Raw genomic sequence first — 15,916 nt, 5'->3', positions numbered from 1 at the left:
CTTCTGTTTGATAAATTTCGTATTCCAACTATTTCTTTGAATTAATCTCATAAGACGTATAAACATATGCCAATTACTTAATGCACGAGTCCTCCTTAATTGCTACATGATGTTCTTAACTCATATATAGTTTATATCCTACCTAATACATAAACTTATCACATGAAACGAATAAGAGTTGTATTAAATTAAGAAAAAAAAATATCAATGAAACCCTCTTCTCTTTGGCTAACCGAGTTATATTTAGCTATTCACATACCTTATTTGCACGCCGATTCTATAGCTTCAAGAAAGTGTATCTTCAATTCTTCATATGAGATACCAATTCCCAAAGTTTTTGGGTCACGCAAGCGCGCTTATGTGTATTCATGGATAAATACTAGTGCCTAGATGTGTGTGTATATGTTTATTTATATATATGTCTTTATTAACCTCATATGAGAGACAAAATGTCGCTAATTGAAGCTCTCCTCCAACTTGATCTCTATTCCTATCTTTGCATGTCCTTTTGTTAATAGGGACATGGACAGCCTTTAGTGTCCCCTTGCTATAATGTCAAGACTGGACCATCTCCATATTGTCCTATTGCTATTAAGTCAAATTGGGATTCTCTCCCGTTGTCATATTTCTTCGTCCCTATTTCAAATTTCGAAATAACGCGACGAGCTATTCTTATTCCTTTTTCTTCTTTTTGGTTTTGTCATTATATTGTAACTGGAGTCAGAAGTGTATTTCACTGTCGTAAATCCTATTGGATCGAATATACTTTCCAATAATACAATTGGCAAAATGTAAGCTTACTTATCGAAGCATCTAGGTAGGTGGATAATGTGCAATTGTTGAACAGGTGATTTTGATTCCCTTTGTTAACCTTGTCCACCTACCTAGCGATTTCTCTAGGGAGGAATATTCTCGTTTTGGTGGGTTGGTTTCATTTATTAGTTCCCAGCTGACAACTTTCCCAAAAGAAAATCAAATAAAGAATCACATTCATTCAGCATATATAGAATTTTAATTGGTGCGAAGACTCTTCGAAAGCTCCATGAAGAATATTGTTTGAAAAGGACTTGCCAAATAGAAGTTTCAAAGTTAAAAGAGCAATCTTTAGACAAAGGAAGGACTGGGATGAATAAAATTAATCGGCTTCTTTTCAAACCATAACAGTGTTCTGGCCGGCGGATCATCAAGCACTCCTTTTGTTCTCAATTTGTTGATTTGGCGAAAGCTGGACCAAATTCAAAACTTGATAGTCCATTTTTGGCCCAGAAAGAAGAACCGTCAAGTTTGGAGTTTGGTTTCGGATTTGGAACTTATAAAGGTTCGGTTGTAATTTCATAATTAGACATTGGTCTTGTTAGGAAAAAATCAGTTATAAACAAGAAGCAGCCTGGAAAAAGCAAGCTGCGACTGCAGTGCATACACCACTTTATCCAGGAAATGCTAGAATTGCTTGTTGTACTGGTTTTGCTATCAACTGAATGCTTGTCTACATAAACCTGTAGTGAAAACATTATAAAATCCAGCATGTACATCATACTAGTTATAAGTTGAAAGTGTTAAAGAACTCTGTAATGCTTGCACAAATTATATTTCTACCTACACAAACAAAGAAAATCCAATCATAGTAAGGCCAGGCTATCCAGAGATCATCATCACAAGAAAGCGGCTAGCGACCACCAAGGCGATAACTTCTGCGGAAAGGGACTCCATCAGCTGCTGGATTAGACTGCTGCCCCGGCACTTGATCCCCTGTGTGCGCTTGCTCGGGGTTGCTAGCTGGGGTTGCCATTCCACCAAGACGGTGACTTCTTCCAAGGAAGGCAATTCCAGCTCTCCTTTAACTTGATCCCTGTTCCTACCTCTGCATGTTCATTTGTTAATCGGGATAAGGACAGCCTTTGGCGTCCCCTTTCTATAATGTCAAGACTGGACCCATCTACATTTCCTATTGCTATTAAGTCACCTTGGAATTTTGCACGGTTGCCGCTTTCATCCGTCTTCTGAATTTTGTCACAGTGCGACAAGTTGTGCCTATTCCTTTTTCTTCTTGTTGGTTTTGTTGTTATTTTGTGAGGAATCAAAAGGGTATTTTACTATCGATATATCCTGTCAAATCGAATGTATCTTTTAACAATACAAGTCACAACACTTAAATTTATTTGTCGAAGCATCTAGATAGATGGATAAGGGTGTGTTTGGCAAAATGTGTTTCTATTCCCCGAATACAAATTTTTGTTTTTTTGTTTCGGGGAACAAAAAAGGAACAAAAACGCGTTTGTTTACATTTTTGTTCCCAGAACAAATTTGGAACAGAAATAAAACGTAGAAAAAACTTATTTCTTGTTTTTAACATACTTTCGAGAAACACTTTTTTTCTTCTCATTTTTCTTGTTCTTTTTCATCTTCATTTTTTTTTTTTTTCTTCCTTTTGGCCAATTGCCGCCTTGGCCATGGTTGCCGACCGGCCATCGAGAGCTGGCGACCTTGCCAGAGCATTGCTGGCCCTCGGTGGCGAGCTCGCCCGGCCACTAGAGAGGCTTGGCCTTGCCGGGCCACCGCCAAGTCAGCCTCGCCTAGCCAAGTTGAGGCCGAGCCTCGCCGGTGGCCTCAGTGGCCAAGTGAGGTCACCGGCAAGGCTTGACCTCGCCCAGGTGGCGTGAGGTTGGCCTCGCCTAGCTTGGGCGAGCTCGTGCTCGCCCAGATTTGGTGAGGCCGAGCCTCGCCGATGGCCGGGCGAGCTCGGCCTCGGGGGTTGGTGAGGTCGTCGGCCGGTCGCCACCATGGTTGAGGCCGACAACCGGCCAAAAAAAAAAAAAAAGGAAAAAAAAAGAAAAAAAGAAAAAAAAATTGAAAAATTAAAAGAAATAAAAAAATTATATAAGTTTACTAAATGCATTTCTATTCTAGAGTAAAAGTTTTTTGCAATTACCAAGCGCGTTCTAAGATGCCACTATTGGAATTTTAATTTTGATGCCCACTGTTGACCTTGTAGACTAACCTAATAATTTCTCTAGGAAGGAATATTCTGATTTTGGTGGGTGGATTTCATTTATTAATTCAAGCTTACTAACTTATCTTTTCTCAAAAGAAAAAAAAAAAAAAGAGAATCAAAATTGCAAATTCATTGACAATATACAGAATTTCAATTGGTCCAAAGACTCTTCGAGAGCTCCATGTCCAAGAAGAATACTGTTTGAAATGAACTTGCCAAATAGAAATTCCAAAATTAAGAGGGCAATCTTTAGGAAAAGAAAAGACTCGGATGAACAAAATCAATTGACCCTTCTTTACAAACCATAACAATATTCCAGCCAGCGGATCATCAAGTTTTTTTTTTTTTTTGGTTTCGATTTGTTGATTTGGCCGAGGATGAACCAAACTCAGAACGCATCAAGTTTGGTTTCAGATTCGGAACTTATAAAAGGATCAACTCTCATTTAATAAGTAGACATTATTGGGAAAAATCAGTTATAAACAAGAATCAGCCGAGAAAAAACAGCTGCAACTGCACTGGATAAACCACTTATCCAGGAATTTCTAGAACTGCTTCTTGTATTGGCTTTGCTTTCAACTGAAAGATGGTCTACGTAAATCAGTAATGAAAACATTATAAAATCCAGCATGTACCTCATGCTAGTTATAAGTTGGAAGTGTTAAAAACTCTGTAATGCTTGCACAAATTATTTTTCTGCCTACACAAACAAAGAAGATCCAATCATAGTAGGGCCAGGCTATCCAGAGATCATCATCAGAAGAAAGCAGCTAGCGACCGCCAAGGCGATAACTTCTTCCGCGGAAAGCAACTCCTTCAGCCGCCGGCATAGGCTGCTGCACCGGCCCTTGATCCCTTGTCTGCGCTTGCTCAGGGCTGCTTCCTTGGGTTGCCATTCCACCAAGACGGTGGCTTCGTCCGCGGAAGGCAATTCCAGCAGAAGGGTCACTCGGTACCGGTGCATTCACTTGAAACCCTTCACCCCAGTACGCTACTACTTTGTGACTGCGGACGTTTAAGGATTGGACACAAACATGGTTCACGCCTAAAGTATTGTATAATGCCATCACTGCTGATAAAATTAGCAATCTCACTTTGTTAGCCTGCTACTTGTAATTTGCACATCAACCTTCTAGCCAAAATTACTGTCAAAATATATGGTCCTTAGCCATGGGAAATTCATTGTCAAGCATTTGCAAAGAGACTAATTAGAAAAGGGTTTGAAGATTTCATGCACTGAAATTGAAGAGGGAAGCATTCAGTGGGAGGATACACCCAGCGAGGTGTCTTCAAGAGGTTCCTTCCGCCGGCAAGAGGGTGGAGTACTGTTAGGAAGTAGTACAAATGACCAGCAACCATCCCCAGAATATCGGGCATTAACGGGTTTCCAAAAATCAGGTTTAGTGCTAGCAGTGCCCATGGGAGATAGAATCCCTAGAACGACAGATGATTCAGATTCAGCGGACTTTCCTTTCTCTGGGAAATCAAAGTAAATGGACTGCGTTATACCAAAATGGAAATTGCAAATTTACCTTCAATGAAACGACACCATAAATGCTGATTCGGGCATTTGGGAATTCGCGGCCCCATATGTAGACGATCATGAAGACTAAGGAAGGTCCCATGAAAGGAATATACAGAGGAGGAATAGCTGCCATTACCTAACACCAACTTGTAACATCTCAGAGTCCAATTCGACAATATCCGTGTCAGAGGCGGGCATTATAAAAAGTTCTAAGCAACTCGTTATTAACTGCGTTGCCTGAATTTACGTATTTCTGAAGTGGCTTACGCTGCAAATGCCATTTTGCTCAGTTTTTTTTTTTTTTTTTTTTTTATTCCTTTGTGAACATGCTTCTAAATAATCAAATAAAGCAGCATTCCTGAATAATGGCAAGAACTTGTGTCTTCGAATTAGCTGAATTCAACTATCCCACAACTATTTCAGGTTCCCCTATTGAGTAGCCAAGCAAGAACATAGAGACTCTAATGAAGATGTTGTGTCGGACATACTAGAAGTGAGAGTGCTCCGAAGATGAACATCCAAACGTAGTCAGCTGTCCTCTTGTCAAATGGACCCCTCTCTAGTGAAACTCCATATTTTGCTCTGCATGCCATTTAACAGTCAATTAAACATGCCAAAAGATATGACTTCCTAAGCTAAAGGCTTGATGAGAAAATCATGACAGTTCTTTGAGACTCTGTCTAATTGATACGCTTAGTGTTTTCATTTTTTAGCAGCCAAACTTGTAGCAAAAGATCTGCAATTCTACAAAGTGCTCTATTGGAGATGAATGAACAGTTGTTCTACTCACATTATAATAAGCCGAAAGGCAAACGAGAAAGAGAATGGCCCAAGAAAGAAGAAGTTGGTGATGAGCCTCCAAACCTGCATCGCTTGAAGAGCACCGTTTATGATCAAACTCCTGAATGCAGACCCAATATCTGGATATATTCAACACAAACACACAGAGTCCAGCGATCGACTCACTTGGAAACGTTTGAACACAAGTTCATATTCGAGAGCTATAGTCCAATGATTGTAAAGGCCCAGATAGAGGGCTGCCGTTGTCATCAGGCATGCTACTCCATAAGTCTTGCTCACCGGCGGCAGCGAGCGGTAGTATCTGCAACATTTAATGGCAGGAATTTCGATGAATGCTAATCGTATGTACAATTCATTGAACTATGATCTGCGTACACCAGTCATAACGCCGTGACATAACATTAGAAGCTAGCGCACAGAGAGATTAAGAGACAGAGAACCTACTCTCCTGGAGTAGACATTGGTGAATTGAAGGGATCGATGGAAGTGACCGCAGGAGCAACTGAAGATCGGAAGTGTAATAACTAGAGAAATATCGATTATTTTTCCATCATTAGATCGATTGATGCCATGGAAATCCAAAGGGGAAGACTTTTGAGTCATCCGTCCCTTCCAAAACGAGTAAGTCACGCAAAGACCAAGTCTTCCAATTACAGTTTTTTTTTTCCTCTCCAAATTCATTGACAATATACAGAATTTCAATTGGTCCAAAGACTCTTCGAGAGCTCCATGTCCAGGAAGAATACCGTTTGAAAGACCAAGTCTTCCAATTACAGTTTTTTTTGTTTTTTCCTCTCCAAATTCATTTACAATGTACAGAATTTCGATTGGTCCAAAGACTCTTCGAGAGCTCCATGTCCAGGAAGAATACTGTTTGAAATGGACTCGCCAAATAGAAATTTCAAAATTAAGAGGGCAATCTTTAGGAAAAGAAAAGACTCGGATGAACAAAATCAATTGACCCTTCTTTACAAACCATAGCAATATTCCAGCCAGCGGATCATCAAGTTCTTTTTTTGGTTTTGATTTGTTGATTTGGCCAAGGATGAACCAAACTCAGAACGCATCAAGTTTGGTTTCAGATTCGGAACTTATAAAAGGATCAACTCTCATTTAATAAGTAGACATTATTGGGAAAAATCAGTTATAAACAAGAATCAGCCGAGAAAAAAACAGCTGCAACTGCACTGGATAAACCACTTATCCAGGAATTTCTAGAACTGCTTCTTGTATTGGCTTTGCTTTCAACTGAAAGATGGTCTACGTAAATCAGTAATGAAAACATTATAAAATCCAGCATGTACCTCATGCTAGTTATAAGTTGGAAGTGTTAAAAACTCTGTAATGCTTGCACAAATTATTTTTCTGCCTACACAAACAAAGAAGATCCAATCATAGTAGGGCCAGGCTATCCAGAGATCATCATCAGAAGAAAGCAGCTAGCGACCGCCAAGGCGATAACTTCTTCCGCGGAAAGCAACTCCTTCAGCCGCCGGCATAGGCTGCTGCACCGGCCCTTGATCCCTTGTCTGCGCTTGCTCAGGGCTGCTTCCTTGGGTTGCCATTCCACCAAGACGGTGGCTTCGTCCGCGGAAGGCAATTCCAGCAGAAGGGTCACTCGGTACCGGTGCATTCACTTGAAACCCTTCACCCCAGTACGCTACTACTTTGTGACTGCGGACGTTTAAGGATTGGACACAAACATGGTTCACGCCTAAAGTATTGTATAATGCCATCACTGCTGATAAAATTAGCAATCTCACTTTGTTAGCCTGCTACTTGTAATTTGCACATCAACCTTCTAGCCAAAATTACTGTCAAAATATATGGTCCTTAGCCATGGGAAATTCATTGTCAAGCATTTGCAAAGAGACTAATTAGAAAAGGGTTTGAAGATTTCATGCACTGAAATTGAAGAGGGAAGCATTCAGTGGGAGGATACACCCAGCGAGGTGTCTTCAAGAGGTTCCTTCCGCCGGCAAGAGGGTGGAGTACTGTTAGGAAGTAGTACAAATGACCAGCAAGCATCCCCAGAATATCGGGCATTAACGGGTTTCCAAAAATCAGGTTTAGTGCTAGCAGTGCCCATGGGAGATAGAATCCCTAGAAGAACAGATGATTCAGATTCAGCGGACTTTCCTTTCTCTGGGAAATCAAAGTAAATGGACCGCGTTATACCAAAATGGAAATTGCAAATTTACCTTCAATGAAACGACACCATAAATGCTGATTCGGGCATTTGGGAATTCGCGGCCCCATATGTAGACGATCATGAAGACTAAGGAAGGTCCCATGAAAGGAATATACAGAGGAGGAATAGCTGCCATTACCTAACACCAACTTGTAACATCTCAGAGTCCAATTCGACAATATCCGTGTCAGAGGCGGGCATTATAAAAGTTCTAAGCAACTCGTTATTAACTGCGTTGCCTGAATTTACGTATTTCTGAAGTGGCTTACGCTGCAAATGCCATTTTGCTCAGTTTTTTTTTTTTTTTTTTTTTTTATTCCTTTGTGAACATGCTTCTAAATAATCAAATAAAGCAGCATTCCTGAATAATGGCAAGAACTTGTGTCTTCGAATTAGCTGAATTCAACTATCCCACAATTATTTCAGGTTCCCCTATTGAGTAGCCAAGCAAGAACATAGAGACTCTAATGAAGATGTTGTGTCGGACATACTAGAAGTGAGAGTGCTCCGAAGATGAACATCCAAACGTAGTCAGCTGTCCTCTTGTCAAATGGACCCCTCTCTAGTGAAACTCCATATTTTGCTCTGCATGCCATTTAACAGTCAATTAAACATGCCAAAAGATATGACTTCCTAAGCTAAAGGCTTGATGAGAAAATCATGACAGTTCTTTGAGACTCTGTCTAATTGATACGCTTAGTGTTTTCATTTTTTTAGCAGCCAAACTTGTAGCAAAAGATCTGCAATTCTACAAAGTGCTCTATTGGAGATGAATGAACAGTTGTTCTACTCACATTATAATAAGCCGAAAGGCAAACGAGAAAGAGAATGGCCCAAGAAAGAAGAAGTTGGTGATGAGCCTCCAAACCTGCATCGCTTGAAGAGCACCGTTTATGATCAAACTCCTGAATGCAGACCCAATATCTGGATATATTCAACACAAACACACAGAGTCCAGCGATCGACTCACTTGGAAACGTTTGAACACAAGTTCATATTCGAGAGCTATAGTCCAATGATTGTAAAGGCCCAGATAGAGGGCTGCCGTTGTCATCAGGCATGCTACTCCATAAGTCTTGCTCACCGGCGGCAGCGAGCGGTAGTATCTGCAACATTTAATGGCAGGAATTTCGATGAATTCTAATTGTCTGTACAATTCATTGAACTATGATCTGCGTACACCAGTGATAACGCCGTTACATAACATCAGAAGCTAGCGCGCAGAGAGATTAAGAGACAGAGAACTTACTCTCCTGGAGTAGACATTGGTGAATTGAAGGGATCGATGGAAGTGACCGTAGGAGCAACTGAAGATCGGAAGTGTAATAACTAAAGAAAGATCGATTTTTTCGCTTTTGTTTTTGTTTTTGTTTTTGTTTTTTCGGTGATTAGATCGATTGATGCCATGGAAAACTCCGAAGGAGAAGACTTTGACCCACCCCTTCCAAGAAAAATAATGCGAGTCTTCCAATTACAGTTCAGTCACCCTTAATTAAATCGCCGGCCGGATTGGAGCATCCCCTCCGCCCATGTCATCTCTAGGTAAGATTCCATTTTCGAGTCAACCTTCAGATTATAAATGAAATTCACTGGTCCAACTTCATTTTTTAACCTATCAACAAATTAAACACATTTCCTGAATTCTTAAGAAAAAGGCTATCAAGGTTCCCCTGCTAAAGTATTGAAACCGATTCGTGTTTTGTTGGTGCAGCCCCAGAATACTGAGCTATTTCTTGAATTTCAGAAGTAAACCTTTTTGCTTTTGCGCTGACTGTGTTCTCCCAGGATGTCCAAATTGGACAGGCGCTGGGAAAGTCGAACCGGACAATGATTTACAAGATATAATCAAGGACAAAGAATGGCTTCATTACATCGATCATCTATTTTGCCCTGATTCTAGGAAATATTTGACATTGGATGTATTCAGCTTAGCACTACAAGGTGCATAATAAATTTCGTACAATGAGTTCAACTCATGCTTTAGGCAAATCTTCTCCAATTTTTTTTTGAGTGTCTTTTGAAAGACTCGCCGCTTGCTCGCATGGGGATTATTAGAGATTTACTTACCCAAGGTAGAGTGATAATTCTCGTAGAATTTGTCTTTGTTGCTCACATGACTTAATATTATACATAACATAAGCAAGAAATCACATGCATCAGGTTGAGTTTCTATACAAGTGAAATAATCAGTGTGAGACGCCTACCAAAGTCATTGAGTTTCTCCACTGTAAATGTTCATATTACGTGCTTGTCACCGCCAAATGCAACCTTGGAAGGAAGGGCAAGAAACGGCACGTACAGAGTGCAACTTCCTCAGGGCATTTATGAGCCAAGCCAAGCCATGGACGCTCTAATACCAGAATGATACTGGTTCGGGTTTCCATTAACCAGCAAGGACAATCTCACATGGAAGCATATTCAGGCTTTCACTAAGTGAACATGCTCACAGTGGCAGGTTGCACGGTGAAAATTTCCACCTCATCCATTTCCACACTTCTCACTGAGTACTGAAATGTCCATCCATGGCAAGCACCAGCGTGCATGCCATCTTTATTGACTGCAAAAACAGCTCCCACAAAATCTGGATACTTCTGAGTGATTCGCAGGATAGCATCCTCAGCTGCAAGTTTTGGTTCCATGCCTCGTCTCATGCTCTCAACAACTTGATAGCTGCATTCACAGAAACAACATGTGACTCTTCAGGGTCTCCCTCCATCACAACATCTTACTATCCTCATTTGCCTGTTGAAGCTAAGCATAGGGGGACTATCTCAGTCGACAAAATCTTAGCCTGAAGGATTGAGTTCCTCATTCAATCTCGTTTTTTTTTTATCACAATTCCTTCTTTAATCTCAGTAAAAACCCTTCAGGAAACTAAATTCAGAAGTATCTTTAGATACTTGAAAAGTAAAAGGAAAAAAAATAAAAGATCCCATATTCCTACTTAGGTTTACCATTGTATGTAGCGGCTCAATAGCTTTTATCACCAACTAGTAGTCTACAGTTCTACGCTCTACAACCACAATCTATGGTAGTCCAAATCTCTTGTGCGGTTATGTTCATAGCTAAAATGCTGCTCACCCAGCCTCAAATTCTGACGTCCACACTTCATATGTGGTTATGTTCCTGATACCCAAAGCTGCTCATCTAAAACTGCACTCTCACAATTGACCAAAAATAATAAAACCACATTTTATACTAGACAAGAGAAGATTAATTTAGTGTGAGACATTCTTACAACTGTCAATTGTGTAAGACCAATTTAAGCATTTAAAATCATAATGATTTCGTGGATAAGAATCATATCAGTTCCTTTTTTCCCAGCCCAGTTTACACTGATTTGCTCTTTATGGAAAGAAAATAAAAGAAGATAGGAGCTACCTCAGATACTAGTTCTGTTATTGGCAATATGAAAAAATTGTTCAGTAGAATATTTAGAGTAATTATCCATTGATGGTAAATTAAATCTAACTCCAAAAGAAACATGATAGAATACATGGTTTGCCAGTCTTGGTACACACTTCCCATCCTGAATCATTCTATGTGACAATAAGTAACTCCCAATTTTAAATATAAAAAAGAACTGGTATGAGAAACTACCATGGCAAGAAACGCATCATGACATCACCATCCCCAGTAGCTCCACAAGCCCCAACATCACTGTCGGCATATGCTGAAGATCCAGCAATTGGTCCGTCGCCAACCCTACATTTTTGCAGAAACTTTTACCAATCCCAAAGATGCAGACCCTTAACATAACCACAAGATGGACACACAAATATATGTCGAACTTCAACTCTGAAACTCCCCTAAGAAGCTCCAACTTATCATCAAAACTCCATATTCTGCCAATAGGTTACCAGAAAGACCTTTTAAAGGTATTTTGATAAGGAGAACTTTCTCTAGTCGATGTATAAAATAATTGGATGGTCATTCAGAAATGAATTGCTCCCAAAAATTTAGATAGGCTTTCTAGCCAGTTTCATGCAATTAGTAGAAAATCCCACATTTTTATGCTATGACAGCTACAAGAGAGAATGTAATCCAAAAGATTAATGCCAAGGAAGACAATATTCATATCACAATCACATATACAAACAGGTAACATTTCAGTGATTAGAACATTACCCAAGCCAGTTTCTTTCCTCGACTTACCATACAAGATTCGCTAATCTAACAAAGCGATTACCAAATTATGTGAGCCAGATACTTTTGGCATGGTTCAACAAGCCAATCGCAGATAAACCTTTGGAGAATATTACCTTCCAGGGATTTTGAATGTGGCGCCATTAGTTGATGTGCCTACCGCAATGAGCCCCATCTGCAGTTGCACAAGATAGTGAAGTTGATTAGAGACAGCAAGGGCAGACTAAGGCAAACAAAATCACTGGACAAACGTCTTTACAACAATCTCCTACTTTATCTATTACAGCCATGGCTATGGTATCGTGGCTATGAAGTCCAAATCGGGATGTACTTGACTCAATGGTTCCCATGGGGTTGGCTTGTACACATGTATTTGCAGCGTCCTTAGCATGATAAGGGCCACAACTGTCGACAGACAAAACATTTTTTCGAAAATTAGGTTGGCAGAGATTTTCTTTCCATTTAATCCACTTGTCAATAGACTCCGGCGAACTCAAGTTCGTTGGTCCAGGAAGACCCATTGAAATGGCAAAGGCTGAGGCTGGCTCTCCAACAAGCAAAGTATGCTGGGTATGTTGCATCACCAATCTAGCAGCTTTGATGCCATCTTTTACATACTTCATTGCAGCAACAGCTCCAACCTCCATTGTTACCTAGGCATATCCTTGGCAAGAAAACAAAAGAAAAGGAACGATAAGGACCCACTCAGATTTCATCCGAAGGAACAACTGCCAAAGAGATCGAATAATGAAGAGAAAAACCAAAATGGAAGGTACCCCATCCATGACAAGGGCGTCTATTGTAGTCTCCCCATTCTCGTCAGGGCTTCCCCCCGGCCCCACTGCACAAATGGCACAATGATTAGTTAGAGAGAACATTGACGGAGTCCCAAGCACTAAGTTGATTCTCCGTGAAAGAAACATTCGAGGCCATTCTGGAATATCACAGAAATAAACTATCTTGATGAGATATCAAAATGGATTTCTTTCACCACACATTTTCCTAGCCATACTTATGATCTCAATGAATCCACGTGATCCAACTTTTTTTCTTTTTACTTTAAGTACATGGCTAAATATTTTTACGTCGGTTATCCTAGGGAGATCATATTCAACTACTTCATGAATAGTAAAAGAAGGTTCCATAAAAATGTACAAGAATTTGTTAAAAAGAAATATAACTCATTCAAGAAAAAAAATCTCTTGAAGCAGATAACTAGCAAACCAAAATTTGCACTTAGCACATTTTCAGCAACTTATCAACATTCAATCCTAGGATAAAAAACTCCAGCTCTCTTCTTTTGATTGCTACTTGAGCAGGCTAGATCCCCAAACATAACAGGGAAAGCTCTGCTACCTCTACAACTCCTGGACCAGACCTTAACCAAACAAAAATGCTCTTAAATGCTAATAATAAGCAATCAATCTCATATACAAGGAAACATCAAAAGAATGGATGCTCTCATGATGCCATACACATGTACCTGTACCATCACACCGCAACTCCTCGCAGGCCGAGCAACCCTCCACGACTGCATCCACCGCCGATAAACCATCGTCGGCAGCTGTCCAAGCAGCTCTCACGGCCTCCACAAAAGGCCATGTGCTCACAACCAAGGGATACTTCCCTGAATCCCCCAGCCGGTTTCCACACACCTGCGAATTTTTTGATCCAATGCTAAATAAAGTCAACCCAATTCCTCCCTTTCCATTAGGAAAAAAAGAAGAAAAAAAACCAACAAAAATTGCCATGCGCAAGACATGATCAACCCAGAAGCGTGTTCCCCGAATCGACAACGATGTCGACGGGCGGAGCCCAAATCGGCTGACCAAGAACAACAACAGCGGACTGGAATCAAAATCTACAGGTCAATTGCACGTAACGCCATCGTGGGTATTCGAGAATAGCGCGAATAATTGAGTTTCATTTACCTCGGAGAGGAGCAAAGCAACGAAGAAGAAGACGAAGTAGAAGCAGTGCAAGTACGAGGAAGCCATCGAAGAACCAACGATGGTGCGTGGCTTTCCGAGTTGCAGGCGACGCAAAATGGCTTCTTGACATTTCCGAAGTCCACTTCCATCGCCTATCGGGCTTAAGGCCCAACTTCCAAGGCTCGCATTATGACCTAAATTGGAAATACAAAGACATTTACAACTTTAATGAACTTGAGATACTACGACCCAAAAAAAAAAAAAAAAAAAAGAGCTTGAAATACAGCCTGAACCGATCGATCTTGATCTATATATATATCGTTTATTGGCGTGTAGATGTGTAATAGATCCGACAAGAAAAAAAGATGTGTGATAGATTAATCATCATTTTTTTTGGTTATTTATAACAGGATGTACAGAAAAAATAAGTCGATATAGCGAAAGTTATGCCATTTCTTTGTTTATTAACAAAGCTTTTGGATTTCGACCAAAAACAAGAAACAAAACTTTTGGATACTTAGCATTTCATTAAATTTAAGAAAACCATCAGCCATAAATTGATTTCTGAAACAGGTTATTGTCCGTGCCTTTAATATTTCATTTAATTTTAAAAAAAGTACGTTTCTGAACAACAAAAATACTACAATGGTAGTTTGATGACATAATGCAAATTTATCCCGCTTTCTAAAACCATAAGATTCATATCAAATTCAGCAGATTAGGAAATCTTGAATTACCATTAGGAAATCATTTATTTTAAAAAAATAATTTGCCAAAAATATTAATTTTTATTGTATGGATGCCAATTTAGTATTAAACTCTTCAATTTTGTCAATTTAATCATAAATCTTTCGACAATTTACCAACGTAGTACTTCCAACCAAAATTGATGGCAACTCAATGATGATGCCGACTATGCTACATATGACTAGCGTTGACATTTTAATTTTCTAATTTTAATTTTTATTCCTTTCCTTCGTTTATTTCACTATAGTTGACGAGGGTTGCCAAAGCTTGCCGGCCAAGTGACGACCGTGAAGCACTTGCCGACCATAGTGGAAAAAAAAAGGAAAAAAATTAAGAAAAAAATTAAAAAGTTGCCCGTAATGGCGCTTATCTTAATTGACACCAATTTCCAACTTAAATTGACCGAAAAGATTACATTAGTAAATTATCGAAATGTTTGAAACTAAATTGGTCAAATTAAAATATTCAAGACTAAATTGATATTCATATAATATGACTTTTTTGGAGTCATTTCCGTTAATTTTTCAATGTCGAACTTCCATCTTATTTTAAGTGTTTGTATTGTGAGAAAGTACTACCAGAAATGCAACGCCTCATAAATTCATAAAACAGCAAAAGGAATCTAAGCATGGCTAAGGAATATTTAAGGAACCTGAATGAGTTGAAACCTCCAACCTTTGATCTTAAACGCATATCACAAACATAAATTTCAGATGATTAAAGTTGCAATCAAGTCAATGTTGTGGCTCTCCAATGAATTTGTGTAGGAACCAAAAATGCCGTCCACCATGTCCCGTGTTACCTACGACGCAGTTTCAGGCATTTATTAATCAGCTCCACCTCTAGACCCCCATGAGAGTGACAATCAATTACGAAGGCCACCGGGACATTTGTGGCAGAGGAACGGCAAAGTGTCTCAACATCAACACAATCCACGATCGTTAATTTCGATATTGATAATTGCTTGGAACGAGGAGGGGCGATGGTCGCAGAGGTCTATAATGAAAAAGAAAGGGTTGTGTGTTTTCGCCGAATTAGAATATCTTTAAGAAAAGTTGATTTCTCCCAGATAATTAAAAAAAAAAAATGCATAAAGGAATGCCATACTACTACTTGACTACGGCTGAATCCATCCCTCAATGGGGATTCACACCAAAGAAAAATTTCAGAATCACTTGGAATACACTGGACAAAAAACACTGAATACATGCAACGGAAGAGTAAAATAACGAAAATATAATTTCTAGGGGTTGATGACTATAATTAACTAATATAGTGAATACCTAAATAATCAAATCGAAAGGCGTTTTATATTGAAATTAACTAATATATAAAAAAAATCATCATCAACAGATCATTGCCCACACTAAAATTCGCATTTACAATTCACGTGGAAAGGTGAAACTAGTTGATTAAGAATTTAAATTTGAATTGGCAACGGGGAGATAGCCGTTGGAATGAACATACATTTTCAACCCTGACATGTGATCCGCTTGCCTTTTAAGAGAGGGTTAAATTTCGAACAACAAGAACAGTAAAATTCCATGTACCCGATCTGACCCTCCTCTCTGTCTTTCCCAACG

The 15,916-nt window shown here is 39.5% G+C and overlaps 3 protein-coding genes across 5 annotated transcripts; all 3 read right to left on the bottom strand.

Moving 5' to 3' along the window:
* Nucleotides 1-3,534: 3,534 nt before the first annotated feature.
* LOC104431356 (derlin-1.2-like) lies at nt 3,535-5,841 on the bottom strand. The gene is made up of 7 exons (XM_010044003.3): nt 5,763-5,841; nt 5,484-5,619; nt 5,308-5,381; nt 5,006-5,099; nt 4,525-4,653; nt 4,266-4,426; nt 3,535-3,997 (listed from the first exon to the last, which is right to left on the bottom strand). The coding sequence occupies exons 1-7, from the start codon at nt 5,777-5,779 to the stop codon at nt 3,763-3,765; spliced, it is 846 nt and encodes a 281-aa protein (XP_010042305.2). The 5' UTR covers nt 5,780-5,841; the 3' UTR covers nt 3,535-3,762.
* Nucleotides 5,842-6,529: 688 nt separating this feature from the next.
* On the bottom strand, nt 6,530-8,904 carry LOC104449902 (derlin-1.2). Its single transcript, XM_010064211.3, has 7 exons — nt 8,759-8,904; nt 8,480-8,615; nt 8,304-8,377; nt 8,001-8,094; nt 7,520-7,648; nt 7,261-7,421; nt 6,530-6,992 (listed from the first exon to the last, which is right to left on the bottom strand). The coding sequence occupies exons 1-7, from the start codon at nt 8,773-8,775 to the stop codon at nt 6,758-6,760; spliced, it is 846 nt and encodes a 281-aa protein (XP_010062513.2). The 5' UTR covers nt 8,776-8,904; the 3' UTR covers nt 6,530-6,757.
* Nucleotides 8,905-9,584: 680 nt separating this feature from the next.
* On the bottom strand, nt 9,585-13,733 carry LOC104449888 (probable isoaspartyl peptidase/L-asparaginase 3). 3 transcript variants are annotated; one of them, XM_010064192.3, is made up of 7 exons: nt 13,587-13,733; nt 13,139-13,310; nt 12,432-12,496; nt 11,928-12,308; nt 11,772-11,830; nt 11,110-11,214; nt 9,585-10,179 (listed from the first exon to the last, which is right to left on the bottom strand). In XM_010064192.3, exons 1-7 carry the CDS (start codon nt 13,650-13,652, stop codon nt 9,939-9,941), a joined length of 1,089 nt encoding a protein of 362 aa, XP_010062494.3. In that variant the 5' UTR covers nt 13,653-13,733; the 3' UTR covers nt 9,585-9,938. The 3 variants fall into 3 exon arrangements, with proteins under 3 accessions (XP_010062494.3, XP_010062502.2, XP_039158592.1); XM_010064200.3 differs by lacking the exon at nt 13,587-13,733 and adding an exon at nt 13,425-13,570 and having other exon boundaries at nt 11,928-12,319; XM_039302658.1 differs by lacking the exon at nt 13,587-13,733 and adding an exon at nt 13,425-13,568.
* Between the last annotated feature and the right edge of the window lie 2,183 nt (nt 13,734-15,916).

Source organism: Eucalyptus grandis, chromosome 1 (genome assembly GCF_016545825.1).
Source record: "Eucalyptus grandis isolate ANBG69807.140 chromosome 1, ASM1654582v1, whole genome shotgun sequence".
NCBI lineage: Eukaryota > Viridiplantae > Streptophyta > Magnoliopsida > Myrtales > Myrtaceae > Eucalyptus > Eucalyptus grandis.
This window is presented reverse-complemented; position numbering and strand designations above follow the sequence as displayed.